At 33.3% G+C, this 22,934-nt stretch overlaps 1 protein-coding gene across 1 annotated transcript in view; it reads left to right on the top strand.

Annotated features, from left to right (window-relative positions):
- LOC131850080 (pikachurin-like) overlaps positions 1–22,934 on the top strand; it is an 80,690-nt gene that overhangs the window by 37,076 nt on the left and 20,680 nt on the right. The window contains exons 5-7 of the mRNA XM_059200232.1: positions 3,864–4,065; positions 5,674–5,818; positions 17,248–17,425. Of these exons, the coding sequence (XP_059056215.1) occupies positions 3,864–4,065; positions 5,674–5,818; positions 17,248–17,425 (525 nt within the window). The remainder of the gene's footprint in view (positions 1–3,863; positions 4,066–5,673; positions 5,819–17,247; positions 17,426–22,934) is intronic.

The following is a 22,934-nucleotide window of genomic DNA, read 5'->3' as shown; positions in this document are numbered from 1 at the left end:
CGCAGTTGATTCCATATCTACCTTATCTGATTCACAAAATAAAAAAACCAAAACTTTGTCTTCTTACGATAATGAAGCGTCTACATCCATATCAGGAGATAATATAGCAGAAACCGTTATAGCTGCCACAACAAATAAAAGAAGATGTTTCTTTTGTGGTAGTAATGTAATTCATCAGCGGATAAGATGTCCAGCTTTAAATAGCACTTGTCAAATTTGTTTTAAAAAGGGACATTTTGCTAATGTTTGTCGAAGCAAACAAACTATGAATGCTGTCATAGTAAATGAGACTAATAATAGTAACTCTGCAGAAGTTGCAGCTATATCTGCAGCTTCTTTACCTAGTTTACATAAAGCAACTGTACCTATCACCATTAATAAGTATTATGCTGAAGCCCTTATCGATACTGGAAGCTCATTAAACTTTGTAAATGAAGAATTAGCGCACTTATTGAAACTTAAACAGAAACCTTGTCAACAAATTATAACTTTAGCTTCACTTAATCATACATCACCAGTCAACTGTTACTGCAATGCAACTTTACAATTGAATAATCATTCGTACGACAATGTCAAATTATTAGTTGTACGTAATTTATGCGCTGATATTATACTAGGTCATGACTTACTTAAAGCTCATCACTCCTTAGAACTGAAGTTTGGTGGTCCCCGAGATCCTTTGAAGATATGTAATGTCATGGCTGCTAACTTACCTCATGCTACATTATTTTCAAATTTATCTCCTAATGTCAAACCCGTAGCAATAAAATCAAGACGTTACAGCGAGGGTGATCAACAATTTATTAAAGAAGAAGTTGAAAAACTATTAAAAGATGGAATCATTGAGCCAAGTATATCACCTTGGCGGGCACAAGTTCTAGTAACTGGCGGTGGTATCCATCGTAAACGTCTCGTTATTGATTATTCTCAAACTATAAATAAATTTACAGAACTTGATGCATATCCTTTACCTAATATTGAAGTACTTATATCAAAAATTGCGCGGAATAAATATTTTAGCCAAATTGATCTCAAAAGTGCCTACCATCAAGTACCAATTCAACAGAGAGAACGACCTTATACAGCATTTGAAGCATGCGGTAATCTATTTCAATTTACACGTATACCGTTTGGAGTAACAAATGGAGTATCAGCATTTCAAAGAACGATGCAATTTATCATATCTAACGAAAATCTTACTGACACTTATGCATATTTAGATGACGTTACTGTTTGTGGTAAGGATAAGCTTACTCATGATGCTAATCTAGCAAAATTTATGGCAACTGTAGCAAAGTATAAAATTACTCTAAACAAAGAAATGTAATTTTGGTTCTGAGACTATTAATATATTAGGTTATACTATAGAGAACAATGTTGTAAGACCTGATAAAGAGCGTCTTAAACCTTTACTCTCCATGCCTGCACCTACAGATATAAATTCTCTAAAGAGAGTATTAGGTATGTTTGCACATTATTCTAAATGGATAAATAACTATTCAGAGAAAATAAGCAATTTAGCGACTAATAATTCATTTCCATTATCACGTGATGCAGAAATATCCTTTGAGAGTCTTAAGAAAGATATTGCAAACGCTGCTTTAATTGCTATTGACGACACACAAATGTTTACTGTAGAGACTGATGCTTCTGAACATGCCTTAGCAGCAACACTTTCACAAAATAGTCGCCCGGTAGCATTTTTCTCTCGCTCATTGACAGAGTCCGAAAGAAACCATTCTTCAATAGAGAAAGAAGCGTCGGCAATTGTTGAAAGCCTACGTAGATGGCGTCACTATTTAATTGGAAAACATTTTCTTTTAATAACGGATCAACAATCGGTTTCCTTCATGTTCAATCAAAAACATTCAAGTAAAATTAAGAACGAGAAAATAGAGAGATGGAGGCTTGAATTATCTTGTTTCAAGTTTGATATTATATATCGACCGGGTAAACAAAATATTGTATCTGATACATTGTCAAGAGTTTGTGCTAATATGTTTTCACGCAAAAATTTATATGAGCTTCATAATACATTAAGCCATCCAGGAATCACAAGAATGGCTCATTGGGTGCGGTCTAAGAATTTACCGTATTCGATTACTGAAATTAAGAATATGACTGCAAGTTGTCCTATTTGTTCAGAGATAAAGCCAAGATTTGCAAACAGTAAAGGACGACTTATTAAAGCGACGTCCCCATTTGAAAGACTTAGTTTAGACTTCAAAGGGCCGTTGCCTTCAAATTCCGAAAATAAATACATTTTAACTATTGTTGATGAATTTTCTCGATTTCCCTTTGCCTACCCCTGCAAAGATGTATCATCCGCTACTATAATAGCAAGTTTAAAGCATCTTTTCTTTACTTTTGGAACTCCTCTCTATGTACATTCAGACCGTGGAACTGGATTTATGTCACAAGAATTTAAAGATTTCCTAATAAGGAATGATATTGCATGCAGCAGGACTACGCCTTATAATCCAGAAGGAAATGGCCAGGTCGAAAGACTGAATGGGACTCTGTGGAGAACTATACAATTATCCTTACGATCCAAAAACCTAGATATTCGGTATTGGGAAGATGTCTTGCCTTTAGCGCTGCACTCAATTCGATCGTTATTATGCACAGCTACTAATGCTACACCACATGAGAAGATGTTCTGTTTCCCGAGACGATCTGGTAATGGAGTTTCTTTACCTTCTTGGTTAATGATTCCGGGCCCAGTACTATTCAAAAAAAAATGTAAGAAAAAGTAAATATGATCCTTTAGTGGAAGAAGTGGAACTGCTGGAATCAAACCCAAACTATTCTATAATACGCTTTGCTGATGGGAGAGAGGATACAGTATCAAACCGACATCTAGCGCCAATTAATAGGCAAATTGAAGAAGTAGTCACTGAAGATGAAACGTATAACTCCATTCATAACCCTTCTGATACAGATGCCGAGATCTACCAGACAGCATCTGAGAATGAAAATTTAAATGCTGATAATTCCGGTTCAGAATTAGTTCATTCGCCCCAACGGCCTGTTCGTGAAAGAAGGCCCCCTGCTTACTTAAATGATTATGAATCATAAGGATGGGTGAATGTGGTAGTATAGAAACTCTTTATAATACTATGATTTGTTTTTTTATTGTCTTGTCATATTGTAACATTTCAACATGTATATCTTACTAGCATTTTACTTGAATTAAACCAATATTTCCTTATGGTCTATATCGTTTTGTATCAACATGTAAATGTTTACTCATTATTTCCTGTCTGAAAGACAGGTTGTGAAAGAACCTAATCTATAGGACTGCGGTTACGTGAAAGAACATGTAAAGGCAGCTAATACTATAGATCAGGCGTGACCAACCTTATTAATAAACGGGCCCATTTAAATTTTATAATGTTTGGCTGGCTAAACCGAAATATTTTTTATGACTCACTTGTCGGCGTATTGTTCATACAGATACAAATACAATACGAATGTTTGCATTAAAATTTGTAAAGGAAATTATAATATTTTTTTATTGTAACGTTAAAAATAAAGTTTTGTATATTATTAATAGGTATCACTTTATAACATATGTAAATGTAAAGAATTTATATACAAATTTTAATGCAAGTGTTCATATTACATGTTTGAACAAGACGCCGCGGCGCCGAGTCGACAAGTGACAAAAACTCACACAAAAAAATTTTCTAATTTAGTATGTACTGCCATTTTATTATACTTAATTAATTTTATAACAATATATTGATGAAGAAAGTCGGAAAAAAAACATTTTCTGAAACACTTGACGGGCCGCAATCGGTCCGCGGACCGCGTGTTGCTCATCCCTGTCATAGATTATTAACAGAGACATTTTTTTTCAGATCTGAAAGTGGTTACGCCCCGTTTCTCTGGTGGGTCTTGGCTAGCATTACGTGCACTGCGCGGCGCGTACAAGCGCGTTCGACTGAGGATTAGGGTACGGCCGGAACGGGCGCGCGGCGTCCTACTCCTCACTGGGGAACACGACGACCTATCAGGGGATTACCTGGCATTAATCCTGAGAAATGGACACGTGGAGTTGAGGTGAGTTGAGATTTTAAACCATTCAAATCAATTTCAACTCCAAAACTGGCTTTAAAAATACATTCTTGTCAGTTCTTCTCAATTAGATCTGTATACTGATCTGGACGGCAGGGAAAACTTATCTTAAAAACTTGACGTTCATAAGCAGTTAAATTTCCTATATGAATAAATGATTCAGGAAAGATCGTCCAGTTCAGTATACAGTATCAATTGAGAAGAACTGGTAAGAAACTAAACTGAATTTCTTTTTTTAAGACTTCATAAAGTGTTTTGACGCTATCAGAAATAAACATTCATTAAAGATTTTTATAAGGTTGTTACATATGCAATGCGCAGCCCTATAGAAAAGTGCTTGATTATTATATTGTGATTATTATGTAGTTTAATACAAAGACAGACACAAAGACAGAAAGGAAATATTGTACGTACATAAATTTAAAAAATACATGTTCTGAAAACTAAGTGCCCTAGTTAGTTTAGCTTTAAAACTTATCTTCAAAAATAAAAAAAATATGATTCAACACATCGGTAGGTACAGCACTGTCACGGTACAGCTACTAACATTATTTAAAAATGATATATTTACACTTATGATGATATTTACACTTATGTATTTAGTCTTCGAGATTAAAAAACAGATCATAAATATGCAGATCTTTAGTACATACATAATAGCAACAGAAAATTCTTCTATCGTAATACCTACCTAATTTTAATTTCCTATTCCCCAATCCTTTGGAAACATATGAAAACATTTAAATGGACTCATATTGAACAATTTATTCCGTTAATAGCCCATAAAATTCGCTTTCTATTGCCGTTCAAAGCAGTCACTACATAAAACAAATCCAATTATGCGAGGACGTGGAAAGGGCTATAAAAAGTCAGTCTACATAATGTCCTACGTACGGGATTAAAAACTGTTAACACCGCCATCTATCGAACGTGGTGTGTAACTGAATAAAGCAAATAAAGTGTTTGAAGTTTGATTTAATTAAAACTAACTACGCGCCTCGGTTTCGCACGGGTGTACATGTTGTTGTGAAACCTCTATCATTTAATTTTCTATATTTAAAAGTAATATGTTTATAAATTGTTGATAGTTCGTTCCTAATATTATTGTAAAAAGTGACATTATATTTTCTTTCTTGATTTACTAAAGTAGTTTTATTTCTGTATATAATAGAATATATGTAATTATAATTAGTATATCGATTGGAAGGTGTCATTCATGTATTAATCCACTCATTCTATGTACCCGCTGTCCCGGAACCTAGTATATCTTTATCCACAACATCATCGATTTATCTGATCAATCACATATGTATTATACATACCTATAAACCTTGAATGACCTACTCGGTGGTCTAGCGGTTTAGCACGCCCCCTTATTTCCGATGGTCGCGGGTTCAATTCCTCGCACGGTACAAACACTTGTATTCATAAGTATAGTTGCTTGTATCGGTCTGGGTATTTTAGATATATAGTACATGATGTATTTCCAAATTTTTATATAGGTTGTTTAATACCAAGAACACAAGTTCTGGTAAACTAGACCAACGAAGTCGTCTATTATTTATTTATTCATTTATTATTATTATTATATAGATTCGACTGTGGCAGCGGAGCTGGTATCCTCCGATCACCAGAGCCGGTCCGACTCGGTCGGTGGAACACCATCTCTGTATACCGACATCGTTGGGACGCCTGGCTGCGCTTGAACAACGGGAAGAGGGTCAGAGGACGCTCTAAGGTAAGCACCTATAATATTTTGTTTATCTAGGTTGTCAGATAGAGATAGTTTTTAGCGATAGGGTCGCTTTTATGTTTATCACATTTTTTTAGGTTGTTGTTTAAATATAAATAAATATAATATTACATTGTGCCTGCACATGTAACATTTCTGTGTACACTAGGAACCCTTCGATTAATTTAAGCCTCCACTAATATAGATTTAAGCTAAATGTAAAGTCAGTCTACGTCCCGACTCCGCTATATAATAATCTTACTAATGTACAATAGTACAATTATTACACCGGTGTACTCACTACCCAGATACTAGAATAACACTCTAATAAATAATATATTATATAGCGATACCTCATCACATCATACATAACTCTACTATAGTGAGGTTACAACCACAGCGCTAGAACGTCTTATATATAAAATTCTCGTGTCACAGTTTTCGTTCCCATACTCCTCAGAAACGGCTTGACCAATTCTCATGAAATTTTGTGAGCATATTCAGTAGGTCTGAGAATCGGCCAACATCTATTTTTCATCCCCCTAAATGTTAGGAGTACCCCTAAATTTTTTTTTTTAAGGCAAAACAACGTTTCTCGGGACAGCTTGTATTACTATATTTTAATTTACCCCCTTAAGGATAACATTTTTACAGACTTTGTTAAAATGTTGACTTTTCACAAACTTTGTAGAAATGGTGACTGTAGTAGAAATGTTTGTAGAAATGGTGGTGCCGAAGGCAACCTTTTTGATAGCTTTTTTTATATATTTTTGTTGGTTGATTCTTATGCGATAGTGATTCTTTTCATTTTGCTAGCTATCTGAAAATACATATTTTACCTCATCTAGGAACGTGTCTCATTTTAAGCCACCCTTTAATACAATCCTTCCATCACAATGACCTTATACTTAAACTTATCGAACGATTAGGAGATTTCTACCACGATTGGTAAGAGTCGTAGTAGAAATGTACTAATCGCGGCTACACGTCTTGGACACACTAATCCTAGGATGACCTTAAAAAATATTTACCCGAGTAACTTAAAGTCACATTTACAACTGGCGACGATAATTCACCGGCTACACAATAACCCAATTGGACCAACGGAATGTTCTAAGTCGTTACCGATTTGGACAAGTTCTCCAAGTTTTATAGAAAAGCGAAGTTAAATTGAAGCGATATTTTAAGTGGAATTGAATTTAGCATCGAATTCAGTGTTGCCCACAAAGTTTTTATCAGTCCACTGAATATCTAAAAACAAAAATAATTTGATGAATTTTTTAACGTGGAACCTATAGAACAATCACTAAATTATTGTTAGGTAAAGATAAATTACTCATTTTTATTTAAAAAATTGTAATTTTATTTGTTTTTGCTTTACAAAATAATTATTTATTTATTATAGTTTAAGTTGTTCTTAAACTAAAATAATAACTAAATTATTATTTGTATATAGAATTACAAATAATAATAATGAACTTTTAACAGAAATGTTTAGTAATTAAGGTAAATTTAATTTGTACAATAAGTAATTTTGAAAAAATAAAAAGGTGTAATTATTTATATTCATAAATTACCCTTTTTTAATTTAATGTGATATGACTTTTATACATAAAGTGATATATTTTTAATTCGTAGTAATTTTCCCTTATATTCTAAGTCCATTAAAAATTCAAGAACCAGAAACAAATTTCTCCCACCAAATGGATATAAATTCATCAATTCATTGGTAAAATCACTAAAATTGCAACACTGGTCGTCAATATTCTCGTAATACGAAATGTATAAGAATTCGAATATTTGTTTTCATTAGTCATCGCCGCCAGCTGTATGTTTCTTTGATTACAGCTGCGTCATTTGAAGGCAATATCTATAACTTTTGTATACAAAGGGCAGAGGGAGGGTGGAGGGATTAACTACCTATGTTTGATTGAAGACATACGCAACGCACGCTTTATTGTATAGTAATTCTACGAAATCTCTTTGGTGTTTGGGTTGACGGTTATTTCTTGACGTGGAAAAAATCCCTCATGGAGGCTCTCCCGCCCCGGGGAGAGGGGGAGAGGGGGCTAGCATGTACTGTGAGACTCTTACTCACTAAAAACTCCAAGATGTCTCTCACTCGTCGTCATAAGCCGGAGGCCCGCGATTGAGTGTCAGTCCACCGCGAATCCGACGGCGGTGGCCCACTTTAGCTATGGGACCCGTTACTGCGGGTTTTTTTTATGTATGATAAAGAAATGGTGCACTCGCCTGCGCTAACGGTTTACGCGGGCACCAGTGCAGGATGAGGTGCACAGGAGGTTAGGTCAGTTAGTACATCGTGACAAATTCACCAAGAATTTATCACGATGGTTTTCAGGAAAAACCACGTGGTAAATTCAACCTGATATAGTAAATTGCTAGTAATGGGTTCATGAGTCCACATTACTAACATCCTAATCCTAACATCCCCCATCCCTGCAGGTTCCCTAGAGAAACTCACTGCTTCACCCTTACTAGATATAAACCTAAGTCTTTCATAACTCAAACTCAAACTCATACACACTCATAACTTATAGATAGACAGACAAAATTATAAAATCTTATTAATATTATAAACGCGAAAGTTTGTGAGTATGATGTTTGTTAATCTTTTTTTTCTTCTTCTTCTTCTTCATATAGGCTATAAATTTAACACGGATGAAACTGCGGGTACAGCTAGTATAATATAACAATACAAGCTAGATAATGAGAGAACGATAATTAAAATGCGAACAAAATCCGGAAATGGTTAGTCAAATAAGTCAATTGGGTTACAGCCTGTAGGGCTGTACCCTGTCCATTGCTCCGCCGAATTTTCCTTTAATTTAAATTAATTATGAGCGTAATATCTAATTCATTTCGGCCCTGTAAAAGTGAAATGAAAACTGAAAACCTCATGCCGGAATTACTTTACCAAGCGCCATTGTCGAGAATACTGTCCGAGAGATAGAATCTCTGGATTATACAAATCTAGTGGTCGTACAACAGTTGAAAATCGACCGTAATTACTTAAAATTATTTTTATATTTCACATTCAGTAAGACTTTATACCATACTAGCTGTGACCCACGGTTTCACCCGCGTTAAATTTCAATATAATATATAGCCTATGTATTATTCTGATGCATACGCTATATTACTATAAAGTTTCATCGAAGTCCGTTCAGTAGGTTTTGCGTAAAAGAGTAACAAACAAACTTTTGCGTTTATAACATTGTTAAGATTAATCTATTCTCAATTTGACATTGCTTGTGTCTATCAAATACGGTATACCTACCTATATACGGTAGTGTGTGTAATGTTTGTTTTATTGATTTAATGTATATTAAAATTAAAAATTACAATTAAAAAAATATATTAGCGTTCTGCACTCGGTCTATATATAAATTAAAAGTGTGCGAAATTTCATACTTCTGCATACGGGTAATTTTCGTAAAGAAAGCTTCACGTATTAATATATTAATATACTTTCTCTGTATTTGTATAATTATTATAACTAGCTCTTAACACGAGAATACTAAATATTTCATCTTCAAATAAACAAAAATCCATATTAATATATTGTTAATGACAAGGTTCCCCTAACATTTTTGGTGTTTAAAGTAAATATACACCTTTTATTAATAGTTATATACTAATTGATCGTCTTTACTAGAAAAGTTTCCAACAAAAATATAATTTTTCCATGATTTAAATATAGGTATAAAACATAATCACTTCCACCTTTGTTTTAACTCCGGAATTTGTGGTAAATTATGCAGAATCTGCAATCTAAGAGCCGCTTCCGGTTCCGAGGTTAATATCCTAAGCAAACCCTTCCTTAAGATTAGGGTTGAAAACGAGTTCAACCTATAATTGAAGGATATTCGGAATATATAGGTATATTTCACAAGTAATAAAGTAAGAAAAAATATATATTAAGTGCTTACAATTGTAACGAAAACAAACTAAAAAATGATACATCTTACTAATATTATAAACGCGAAAGTTTGTGTGAATGGATACGAGTATATAGATGGATGGATGTTTGTTATTCTATCACGCAAAAACTATTGAATGGATTTTGATGAAACTTTAAAGTAACATAGCTTAGATCAGAATAACACAAAAACTATAAACTTTATACGGAGAAATAATGGACACAGCTTGTATTTGAAATTAAAGATACTCATACATGAAGTAAAAAAGTATAGGAGATTTTTAAACAATTTCATTACATTAGTAAGTCAAATTAAAAATCATTACGAAGTATTTTAAGACTTACATATGGCGGTTGAAACATAGAATCTGGCCGTCATAATCTTGGCCTTTACAGTTTCACCGAACCATACGTAGCGAGGATAGATTATACCAAAACCGCGGAAGAACTTATGGAGCGGCTGAAGGCGAACTCCTGCCTGACGGATACGAACTCCTGCCTGACGGATTCAGTCTGAAGACACCGCTAGGAGTTCGAGCCTCGCCACATACGGACATCACATTATAATATGCTATGTGATAGCACTCATGCGTTGCCATTCTAGAGTATTAAGATATCATGCCTCTTATCCTTTAATTTCACTAACTAATCGCACCTTACAGCGAAACTATAATTTGCAATACAAGCTGCTTGGTGGCTGAAATAACTGATACTGAGGTACACAGACGACCTTTTACAAAATTAGTCATAAAAAAGTATATTTCAATTTGTTTCATATCAGAATTAAAATGGCGAGTCTCCATGCCCAATAGTTTCACTGTTACATCTATAATAAAACTATGACTGAAACAATTCTACATACAATGCCAGCTGCTTGGCGTTAGCTGAAATAGGCATCCGCAGACGACTTTGCGTTATCTATGGTGTTATAATATCGTTTTAAATTGCTTCACAATATAAAGTTATTTTTAACTCGAATAGCTGACCCGCGCATCTTCATTTGCATCACACTTACTTGACATTATATTTCTCCCAATTTACACAATATCTTTTTATTCTGATCTTTGTCCATCCCATGTTCCCAGTTTATCTGGGGTCGGGTCTCCCTGTACATCTGCGCCAGAGAACTCTGTTCTGGGTTGTCTGTATATTAAGGTAGTCCTGGTCCATCTGCTTCTTAATATTATTCCACCAATATAAGCTATATTACTGAAAAGTTTCATCAAAATCTGTTCAGTAGTTTTTGCGTGAAAGGGTAACGAACACACATATTAGTAAGATAAAACTATTTCTCAACATTTGGACTAGGTTGCACTAGACGTGGTCGCAGGCTGACCGGAGTATGGAGTTCATTTACCATAAAATTATTCGTGTTAAAACCCGTTTAATTATATGTATGTATTATGTAAACGCGTAAGTATAAAAATAAATGATACAAAGTTAGTTACATTTTCAACAGCGGTGGATTGTAATCAAAATGTTCATTTTCGTTTCTAATTTACACCGTCATGAAAGTCATTAGCAGCCTAAAGATTTTTCCGAATTAGATTCTTAATTTGTTCATTTAAATTTCTCATTTAATAAATCTTTAATTGTGTTATTTTGAAATCCGAAAATAGAAATGATTGTAGGCAGTAATGTGACGCTGGAGTGATTCCATTAATTATAATTAATTAACAATAATTATTGTTTGATATTTTCACAGTCAGGGCATTATGGCTTAATGGTTTACCACTCCGACTTTATACCTCGAAGGTCGTTAGTTCATATCTTCTTAACAATTAAAAATTTTGTATGTCATTACAGTATATATGTATGTGAATGGAAGAGAAAAACATATTACGCCAACCCTAAATAAATGGGATAAGGAAGAAGCAGATGATGATGGAGATACACTGTATACATTGACATGCAAATTCACCAACCTTTGAATAGTAGATATGTACTACTACTACTACTACTTTGTAGATGTGTATACAGACAAATTCACCAACCTTTGAATAGTAGATATGACTTTAGTGTGAGGGCACCGCTGGGGGTTCGAACCTCGGCTGAGGCCGTCGTAATTTCGATCCCCGTTTGAATTGGACGGCAAACGATCGGAGGGAGTGCTATCACTGGCTTGCGTTTTCCTTTACTATTTATTGTGCTTAACTATATTTTTGATAGATTTGATAGATTTCTGTACTGCTAACTCAAATTTCATGCTTCAAGTATGTAGAACAACTATTAGTTGATTGCGTTCAGGAGGTCGGATCGATGGAACGTTCGCGGGTCAGTGAATGATCAAATTCAATTGTACGTGTGTATACTATCCCTCCACCCTTCAATCCCTCCCTTGATACGCTAAATACACTAAAACTATTTTTTTGTAATAGAAGATAATAAGTCGATATTAGAAAAAAGTCAGATGTGTCAACTAGTATTACATATATGTATATAACCATAATTATTACATATTAAGTAAATAACGAATTATATTTGTTATGTCGTAACATTACAATATGACTGGCAAACATTTTGCAATATAAATTAAAGTAATATCGCTATAAAAAATAGAGGTTGCTGGTATATTTGTGGTGGTAAGGTGTATATGTTTTTCATTATTTTTACCATGTGTAAAAATACATATACCTACTCCTTGAATATTTATTTTTACACATGATAAAAATAAAAAAAATATGTTACAAGTTTTCATAAATATATTATAGTATAAGCTATGTGTGTTGCAATTCAGTCAGCTGTCAGTTTTTTTGAAGTGCGTTTTTTTGAAAGCGTAATGTCAATGTTCTAATGTCGTCGTAATACACAAGTACTAAACACATTCCCGTATTTTAATTTGAAAAATAACCATAAAAAGTGTGTCCTGAAAATAACAATGTGTATAAAAAATAGATATAGCTTATTCTCAGACCTACCGAACATACATATAAAATTAGATCAAAATCGATCAAGTTGTTTTGCTCACCCAAAACACATTTCTTTATGTAGGATAACGGAATAATGCTCCCGCTTGCGTTAACGGTATACCTACACTGGCGGGGCACCAGTGGAGAATAATATGAGTATGAAGTTAGGTCAGGTAGCCCATCATGGCATATTCACTAGGAGTTTAACATAATGGTTTCCAGAGGGAGCCGTGTGGAGGTCAGCCTTACATGATACATAGCTATTAATGGGGTTTATTAATCCACATTACTAACAATCTCCCCACATGAGAATTTTATGTATGAGATATGAAAGAATATATATATAGGTATATAGATATAAGCACAACGTAAGAGTTTCTACTTGCCTTCTGCTCTTTAGATTGGGATAAATGAGAATGAAAAACTACGCAGAGAATTTCTCATCATATTTTTCTCTCCTTATTCGTGTATCTATTTTAAGAAGAAATTTCTAAAGAACTAGAATCGTGATAATGTTGGATTTGCGGAGTAAGAGCAAGATAAATTTGAAGCGAAATGTATTTTAATTTCGAATAAGATCTTGACTTGATATTACCCGCGACTATATCTGCTTTTTTTTAAATAAACGATAACTTGCTTTTGATATCATCTGTCTTTACGTCACTTCATTGACCAACGTGGTAGATAGAAAGTCGCCTTTTGGTTTCATGCCCAAGTCGTAAGTTAAAATTTGGATGCAACAAAAAAACTTTGAGTGTCAATTTCAACACTGATATGAAACTTTTTTTCAAGAGTTTTCTAATTCTAATATTTATTTACTAAAGCTTGGCATTCTGTAATTTTACAGTAAGCAGTTGGTAGGTATAATTCAAAGTAGATCAATCATAGACCGTGTTGATCACAGCAACATCTAATTCGCGTAATCTATAAATATAAATGAAATTGAAGTGTCTGTTTGTCATATTGAAATAACCAATTTTTGCTACATGCATATGGATATAAATACGGTATATATGTACATCAATAACATTTTTTACAATTTTTGTCTATCTGTCTGTTTTGTTGTTGAAAAGACTGGACCGATTTTGACGTTACTTTTTTTGGCAGGTAGCTGATGTAATAAGAAGTAACTTAGACTACTATTTATTATATTATAAAAAAATCTTTTATTTTAGAAAAATAAAGTCAAATTGCACGCGGACGAAGTCGTGGGCGCAGCTAGTTATTAATAAATTTAAACTACTATTTAATGAATAAGATTGTACAATATTTAATTCTGTATGTCATTAGTAGGTAGTCAACTACTAAGCCATAATGCTCACTTGATTTATCAATGGGCAATAATGTGTTGAACAGGAAAAAGTACACCTACAGTCGAAAATTAGAACTCATTAGGAACACTCGTGTCTTCGAAGGGTTAGGTAGAAAATGGGCAACGATAGAGGTGGAGTCCAATTGACAAGCATATAGCGGAAATGATAATGAAACTCGAATTAGTTCACCGTTCTATAATTAGTTCTATAATAAGTTGTTCCGGATTCGTATATATTTTTTTGGACGGCCTCGGTGGACAAGCGGTTTAGCAAATTGCTTTACTTCCAATGATCGCGGGTTCGATTCCTCGCACGGTGCATATTTGTATTTATGAGTACAATTGTTTGTACGGTACAAACAATTATACTCATAAATAATAATCATCTGGGTGTTTTCTATGTATATTATGTGTGTATTTATAAAAAACATATCGAAGTTGTCTACACAAGCTCTGCTTACCGTGGTACAAGTAAGAATGTTTATATATTTGTATTGTATTTTGCTTTATTAAATTGTATCCACAACTTGACATGGTACACGGAAAAGAGCGACAGCTGCTACATTCATTCATAACTGGTAAAATAACTTCGTCTTGCCTTAAAAACTTGGGAACTCTGTAAATAGCTTTTTCGTATTTCCAACGAGATAAGCATTACGATATGAAAGTTCACTAAGCTTTCAGGCTCTCTAATATATAGTAGACGTAACGAGAAAGATTCAATAATAAATTCTGAAGATTAATCTTTGATATGTAGTTACTTAGTAGTTACTTTTATGTATAAAATTCTCGTGTCATAATGTCTCCGAAACGGCTTGATCGATTTTTACGAAACTTTATATGCATATTCAAAAGCCTGAGAATCTTAGGGGTGGGTTGTCGAACGTTTATTTTTTATTTTTTGGACAAAAATTAAGTACAAGTATATAAGTTTTTTTTATATTGTGGCATTAAAAATACATACAACCCAAAGATTTTACCCTTCAATCACTAACCCCTATTTTTAATTGCGAGTTTAATTTAGATATATAGATATTAATATAGACTAGTGGACGCTCATTGGTCGAAATTTGACCATAGTAAAAAAGTACAAAAAAAAGAACGTAGTCCTGGTAATGGCAACATTTTAGTGATATCATGATATGAGTAATGCTGTTCAGAACCCGTATATACATAAACAACGGTCATTATTTAGCAAATAGTATTTCTGAACCGATACGATATTGAAGCCTTCGAGAAAAGAGCTTACTCCTTCTTAAAAGGCCGACAACGTACTGGCAAGTCCCCCGGTGTTGTGGGTGCTCATGGGTGGCGATAAACACTTACCATCAAGTCAGTCACTCGTTTGTCACCTAGGCTGTAAAAAAAAGTTGACTGTCAGTTTGTTTGTCATTACAATTACTTACAAAAAAATATAGCAACTGAAGATATGACTTTGATGTCAGGAAGTCAAAGGAAGATCGTTGACAATACCGTTAAATGTCATGAATGATGGATAGAAAATAACAATCAACTTTAGTCATTTAATTAATGTAATAGCTTGTCTTTGTCTAAAATGAGGTTTATACTGTGCAACATCTGCTCTCGAGTAATGATAGCTGATAGACAAACCCCTGAAATTAATCTTATTTTATTAATATTATAAATAGATCGTTGGATATTTGCTTCTCTTTCACGCAAAAACTACTGAAAGGATTTATATAAAACTATACAGTATTAAAGTAGAATAATACAGAACGCAGTGCTTGTGTTATGGGTACTAAAAAAACTGATATATATATATATATATAGTACTACTATTTTATATAATATATATTAATACTACATTTTTGTTTTGTAAATTGATACGTAATATATATTGAAAACACACAGACCGATATACAATCATGAATACAAATGTCTGCGCCCTACGAGAAATCGAACCCGCGATCATCGGAAGTAAAACTGTATGGTAAGCGCACAACGGTCCAGATGAGAGGTTAAATGCAAGGAATATAGACCATATTACATTACAACGGTGTGCTAAATCACTACACCACCGAGGCCGGCAATTATAATCCCTTGTAGTGCAGTGGTTATCACTTCACCACTGTAGCGTTATCTATGATGTGATGAGGTTGCGCTACATAATATATTGTTTATTGTAGTTTGTACTATTTATTGTACATTAGTAAGTATATTTGGTAGTACTACATGGCTTATTGTAACGCGTACATTCGACGCAGAGTCGTAACGTGGACTGTTTTTACACTGAACTTAAATCTATGTCAGTGGAGACGTAAACTAATGGAAGGGTCTCAAGTGTTGACAGAAATATTACAAGTGTAGGTACTGTTGCATAAAGCCTTCTTAAGTAGCGACTTTTTAGTCAAATTCAATTAATACCTATATATCTCATGACTTGGACCACAGTTATAGCCTTCGGCGTCCAATTTCAGTTTTGCATAATTGGTCCAACACTGAGGGTAATGTTTTAGAAAAATCACCGGAATTCCGCGGAATTTTCCTGTCCAATTCAAATTGTGGGCTCTCACTTATAATAACTGCACAATCATGGGGTCTTTATATGTTGGGGCCTAGTGATTGACTACTTTTAATTATATAGCTCAAAGGACCTGTGTTCAAATTTACCATACACCATACACCATAGAAAACATCCAGACCGATACAATCATACTCATGACTACAAATGTTTGTACTCTCTTTTTTTAATGACTAATGATCAATAGAAAATAGCAGACATCTAGCTATGGAGCAAAAACATAATTATCGAGATATTAGTAATTTATAAATGACAGTGAAATAAAAAATAATATTTTAATAGAAGGTGAAATGATCACCTTCTATTATTCCTTCCATTATAAGCGCAAGTTAAATGCAAGCCCTCACAATTTTTTTTAATACTCTAATGCTGTTGGCCGCAGCTGGCCTTTACAGCTTCACCTGACGATAGGGGGCAAGTGCAGATGGCACTCCAAACCAAAGGAAGGACATATGGAGTGGCTGAAGGACAACTCCCGCCTGACAGATATGACTTTACAGGGCACCGTTAGAGGTTTGAACCTCGGCTCAGGCCGTCGTAATTTCGATCCCCGTTTGAATTGGTCGGGATCGATCGGAGGGGGGTTCACAATTATGTGCGCTGGTTTCCCGCACCAAATCACGCGAGGTCCTGATCACGCTTGAAAGACTGTGTCGTGTAAAGGCAGCAATTAGCATTTCCTCTAAATGATACTTACAAACAAATTTGATCCTTATAATTCGTCCACAGGGTTTGTTCTCCCGGATGACGTTCCGGGAACCAGTCTGGGTTGGAGGCGCTGGTAATACGACAGGGTTACAGATCAAACTGGGCCTATCTGATGGACTTCTTGGGTGTGTGGACTTCCTAAGAATCAACGGGGACACGTACAGACTGGTGAAAGATGCGGTCGCCACGTTGGATATTGGTAAGTTGTATTTAATTGTCATAAAAAATTATATGGACGGTAAATTTTAAAGACAGCAAAAAAAGTACTTCTGATTCTTTCTTATCTGATTTTACATAATCTACTTTAGGATATAGAAATAATATTTATTTAAATAAACGTCTTTATGAAAAACATTCACGAACAAACAGATAAACAAACCACCTCGCCACGATTTTGTTCTATGTAAAGAAATAAAAGATAAACTATTTTCTTTTGCAAACCTAAAAACAAATTAGTAATAAACAAAACAAATATAAGTATAGAATTATAAATTAACAACACCAACAGACTTAAAAGTGGATTTGAAAGTGAAACCAAAACACCTTTGTATATCTAAGAACCATCAGTAAAAATTGGATAAAATTTATTAAGGTTCAGGCGAACGTAAAATTACATTAGCTGTGAAATGTGAAATTTCGCTAATTTTAATATTCTCCAAAAATCCTTTGAGAGGGCGTTCTTTGATTACTTACGTCAAATCTCTTTTAATCTTTGAAGGTCAACCTGCTGCTACATTGGATCAGGTATAATATATAAAGCTATATATTAATATATAAAAAAAATTGTAACCAATATCTATATGGCCTTCGCAACGAAGTTACTAAACAAAGACATGCAATGAAAATAACGTTTAATTGTAAATAATGATCAAAATATAAAAATTTAAACACCAACTGTAATAAAATTTGTATTAAGTTTTAAGTATATTTCGCAAACAAGCTGTTTATGAATTTAATTTTGATCAATAATAATATTAAATGTATAAATTTAACAATTATTAATAATTCGGATTCCTTATAATAAAATGAAAAATATGAAAATATATGTTCCAATATTGAATAACAATTTGTAATCGTAAAATAATTAAATTAAATTAACTTATTGCACAAGAATAGGTTTAGGAATGAAGCCGTTCTTGACGCCAAGCTTCTAGAATGATGCTGAGGATATGTCGTAGACTATACTATAACTACCTGTATAATGTAAAACCATTTATCCAATAACTATTTCCTAATATTACGTATTATTTAAAAACACAGATATATTTTCAACAGCAGCTAAAGATAAAGTTATCGCTTCGCTTCTATAAGTTGAAGTGGTTTTTTTTGTAATAATCTATCTCTTTGGAAACTTGATCTCTGGTAATCCATCCTGAGCCCACTGGCTCACTTTTATCCGTTACATTTATAATTAAGACTTGAGATTAAACATCATTTTGCTTGTCGAGAATAATATTATAATTAATATATTATTATGGACCTTTTGCTTTTGTTTCAGCTTTAAATCGGTTGATTTATTAATTTCTTTTTATGTTTCAATTTCTCACCGTTCAATTCGGAACACTGTTAGCAATACAAAATTATTTTTACTTCCATAATTTGTACATGATATTTAATTATCAGATTATTATATATGTATATATGTATGGGTATGTATATGTAGCTATTTATTAATATATATTTATATGTGTATTGTCCATCATATCGTTTATTTATATTTGCACCGCCAACAATTATTCTCTGCACCGCCCATGGTTAACTGGTAGATAATGCCACATGGCGTTAAGTCCGTATGCACTTTGAAATTATATGCAAGTTATATAGATAAATAAACAAGTAAACATAAAGCCAGCAGCAGACGTATTCTGACGCCTATAGAACAGAGACCAGTGTCTTCCGACGTACCTCTCACATATCGTAGTAATTTCATATACAAATAAATTATTCTTTGTAATAACTTCAAGTATTTTTTAAGTTGATACTGTTTGTTTTAGCATAACTAAATTACACTTTGTTCCTTCCTCAAATCTTTTTTTACAATACTTCTAAGTTTCGCAATGACTTCACTACGTATCTGTCAATTTTCAAAATCAATTAAACAATGTTCATGATTTTCAACTTTGTAATTGACAAAATATATAACGAAACCCCTATAGAATCTTATGAATTTTAAATATTAAAAAAAATTGTAATAATAACTTAAAAGTACTGTTGTAGCAAATGCAATATATAATAGAATTCTAGAGAACTACTATTAAAACTATAAATCAAATAAGATGATATTAAAAAAGGTATTTGAAATACTTTAAAAGAAAATATTCTTTAGACATTTATTTTTATATGCGTGACATTACAAATTAATGTTAGAAATACCGAACAATTCTCAAGTAATTTTCTGAAAAATGAATCCACAATGATGGATAAAGACACGGTGTAGTATCGTAATGAAAAATCCAAAACTTTATGATTAAAAAAAAAGTTCGTTGAATATCCAGCACGCTACGATGAAAACTGTAAAAAACAGAATCAAACAAATTTACGTCAATTTAAACTCGGAGAAGTCGGTTATGAAACGAAACTTGATTACAATAGTATACGCTATGAATTCAGATGTTTATTCGAATCACGTCCTACGCAGTGGGGATTCGAATCAAAACTCAATTTTGTTGCGGACCGTTCACTGTTCATAGTCGGCAAAACTATATTTTACACTCAAATGTTTTTAAATTCTAAATTTAAAATGTATTAAAAAATTAATTATCCTAGACTAGACCCAGTACTTTTTTTATAATAACGGTTACCCTATATACGTGAACAGCACTACAGACATCACGTTATCATGTAACACTCATACTCATAAGTTGCCATTCCGGTGGACTAAGATGTCATGCCTCTTATCCTGTTATTTCACTACCTAATCGCTCTTCTACAACTGAATCTAAAGCCAATTGATTGGCGTCTTAAATAAGTAAGAATGAACTACCCAAAAAGCAGAAGTCTTTTCACAATGTCTACCCAGAATAAATAAAAACGAAAATTTTCCAAACAAAATGTTTATCAAAGATTTGTTTGTTTTACAAAACAAGGTTACAGTCTACTTTAAAATATTTCTTGATAGAAAATAAATTAATTTCAATTTCAGTGAAACGGAACGTGTTCTCATAACTGAACGATCAGGGTCATTAAAATTTTCCGTTAAATTTGCGTTGACTAGCTATATCCTACAACGCTGTCCACTTGAAATACAGCCTATGACCCTTGCTAATAATATAATGGATCGAATCGGTATAAAAAAATTGTGTTTATCATTCACAACAAACTAGAAATATGCTTAACATCTTTGTAATGTTTTCATAGATAACAATGAAATAGTGACGAAGTCTATCTTTTATTTTAAAAAGTATACGAGACTCGTGTAACACCAAGTCATTGATTTTTTTAAATACAACATAAATTTTACAACTTCTACTTAAATGTAATTGTACTTATTTATTCAATTTTAAAGCATCCGTAAACTTGTATTTGCTCGTTTAAACAATTTAGCAGTATATCCGCAAGCGTCTGTGCCTCGATTGGATTTAAAACGTTCCATTTGACACGACAAACAGAATCACTTGGGCGCCATGTTTGCGCGGGAAACGTATTGTGAGCTAACATTTTGAAGATCGAACGCTTAGTAGACGATGTTATTTTATTTTTGTTTTGCATTGACTGACTGTGCTGATTTTGTTGTCTTCGTGCATTGTTTTCGCAGATACATACGATTTTCTAGTAAGATACATTTTATTAAGTATCTAGTGATGAAATTTTGCTATACATACTGTGTAGCTACTAAAGTACTTAATAAAGTGAAATTTAATACATGTTTTCAAATGTTTTTTGGTTTTCTTCCGGTTTATCCTTTAGCAAAAGCAAAGGGAATTATGCCCATACAGCCTGTCAAATGATTAATTTATATTCTAATGTTCAGAACAATAATTAGATAAATTATCCAGATATACTTTACTTAATATAATCCTATCCAGTTATTATTAGTATTGTAAAAAATAATTCTTTTATATTAATATTTATAATTTTATCAGACCTTGAATATTTTTTATACACATGGTGTTTTTGTATAATATAATTAAGTATTTTCGTATATTTATTCAACTAGATGCCATCTAGTCCCAAACTACGCATACGCTATCTAAATTGTTCTAGGTTATTATTATTTTATTCAATAATTTTACTCAAATATGAGGTACATATAATAATATAAATTTCAATTCACTACCAAAGTACTAATTAAGTAATCATTCATAATTATAAAATGTACTTAGTTTAATTCTTCGGTTAAAACTTCGGGAGTGAAAGCTCTTAAATCTTCCTAAGCTGTAACTATGATGAATTGAACTTCACAAAAGTCTCCCGGTTATCCATAATATAATAATAATAATATCCCCGGACAGTTCACACAGCGTCATCTATTAACAAGCTAAGCAGAGCTTGTGTTATGGATACTAGACAACAATCATATTCGTGAATACTAATTGAACCGTACGAGGAATCGAACCCGTGAACATCGGAAAGTAAAGCGGTATGCTAAACTACTAAACCACTGAGGCCGTCGAAATAGATAGTCTGTAATTATTAGTATTAGCGCATATAAAAGGTATTACGAAGCATAGTAATTATTATTTGAAGCATGTTCTGTATGTTGTATAACTTACAATTTTTTTTATGTTAAGATGCTAAGACCTGTCCGACCTGTAGATTTTTTTTTTGTGGATGATAATGAAACGGTACACCCGCCTGCGCTAACGGTTTCCGCTGGCGGGGACCAGTGGATGACAAGATGAGCATGTGGTCAGGTCAGTTAGCCCATCATGACAAATTCACTAGGAATTTATCACGATGGTTTCCAGGAGGAACCGCATGGAGGTTGATCTAATATGGTACATGGATAGCAATGGGGATTACTAGTTCCCATTACTAACAATGCCCTTCCTCCCGGTATAGATCTATTGTACTCGCCCTTATTCAAAGTTCGCTACCTATACTAGTGACGGACAAGAATTGAAGGATCGTACTGACAACTTGCAAACATGTTAAAACAATTTTGTCAATACATAAAAAATGGCCACTCCAATAACAAACTCGTGAATACAATATTTGTATTGCCCGGGGATTCCGGGGATCGAACCCGCAACCACCGGAAGGTCGTGGATTTATTGAATACCATTTTAGAAAACGTTAGCAGTCATATTTTAACACGACCCATATCGAATTTAAATATATTTAGGCAGTTTTACAACATCTGCCGCTTTGGTAAAAGGCCGCACATTGAGTGGAAATAAATCTCACGCACTTTGGTCTACTAGTCTTGTCCTCAAACGAACTAGATCCGACGAGCATGCCCTAAGATGAACATACAGAAAATGAAGCTACAGAATAAGAGGCATCGCATCTCTTATGAACGTAATTTTTTTTAATATATAGATTCAATGGAGAAGAACTGGCAAGAAACTCAATTGAATTAATTTTTTTTTAAAAGCCATTTTATAGACAAATTAAATAATTATTAAAATATTTAATTAAAAATTACATATTCGTATAAGACATTTTAGCCGCCTATGAATGACAAGTTTTAGTATAAATTTTTTTTCCCTATTAAGAACTGGTAAGAAACTTAACTGGATTTCTTTTTTTTTAAAGCCAGTTTATTT

Source organism: Achroia grisella, unplaced genomic scaffold (genome assembly GCF_030625045.1).
Source record: "Achroia grisella isolate CSIRO2021 unplaced genomic scaffold, CSIRO_AGI_Agris_v1 utg702, whole genome shotgun sequence".
Taxonomy (NCBI): domain Eukaryota; kingdom Metazoa; phylum Arthropoda; class Insecta; order Lepidoptera; family Pyralidae; genus Achroia; species Achroia grisella.
Note: the sequence above shows the minus strand (reverse complement) of the source record. Positions and strands in the feature narration are given on the sequence as shown.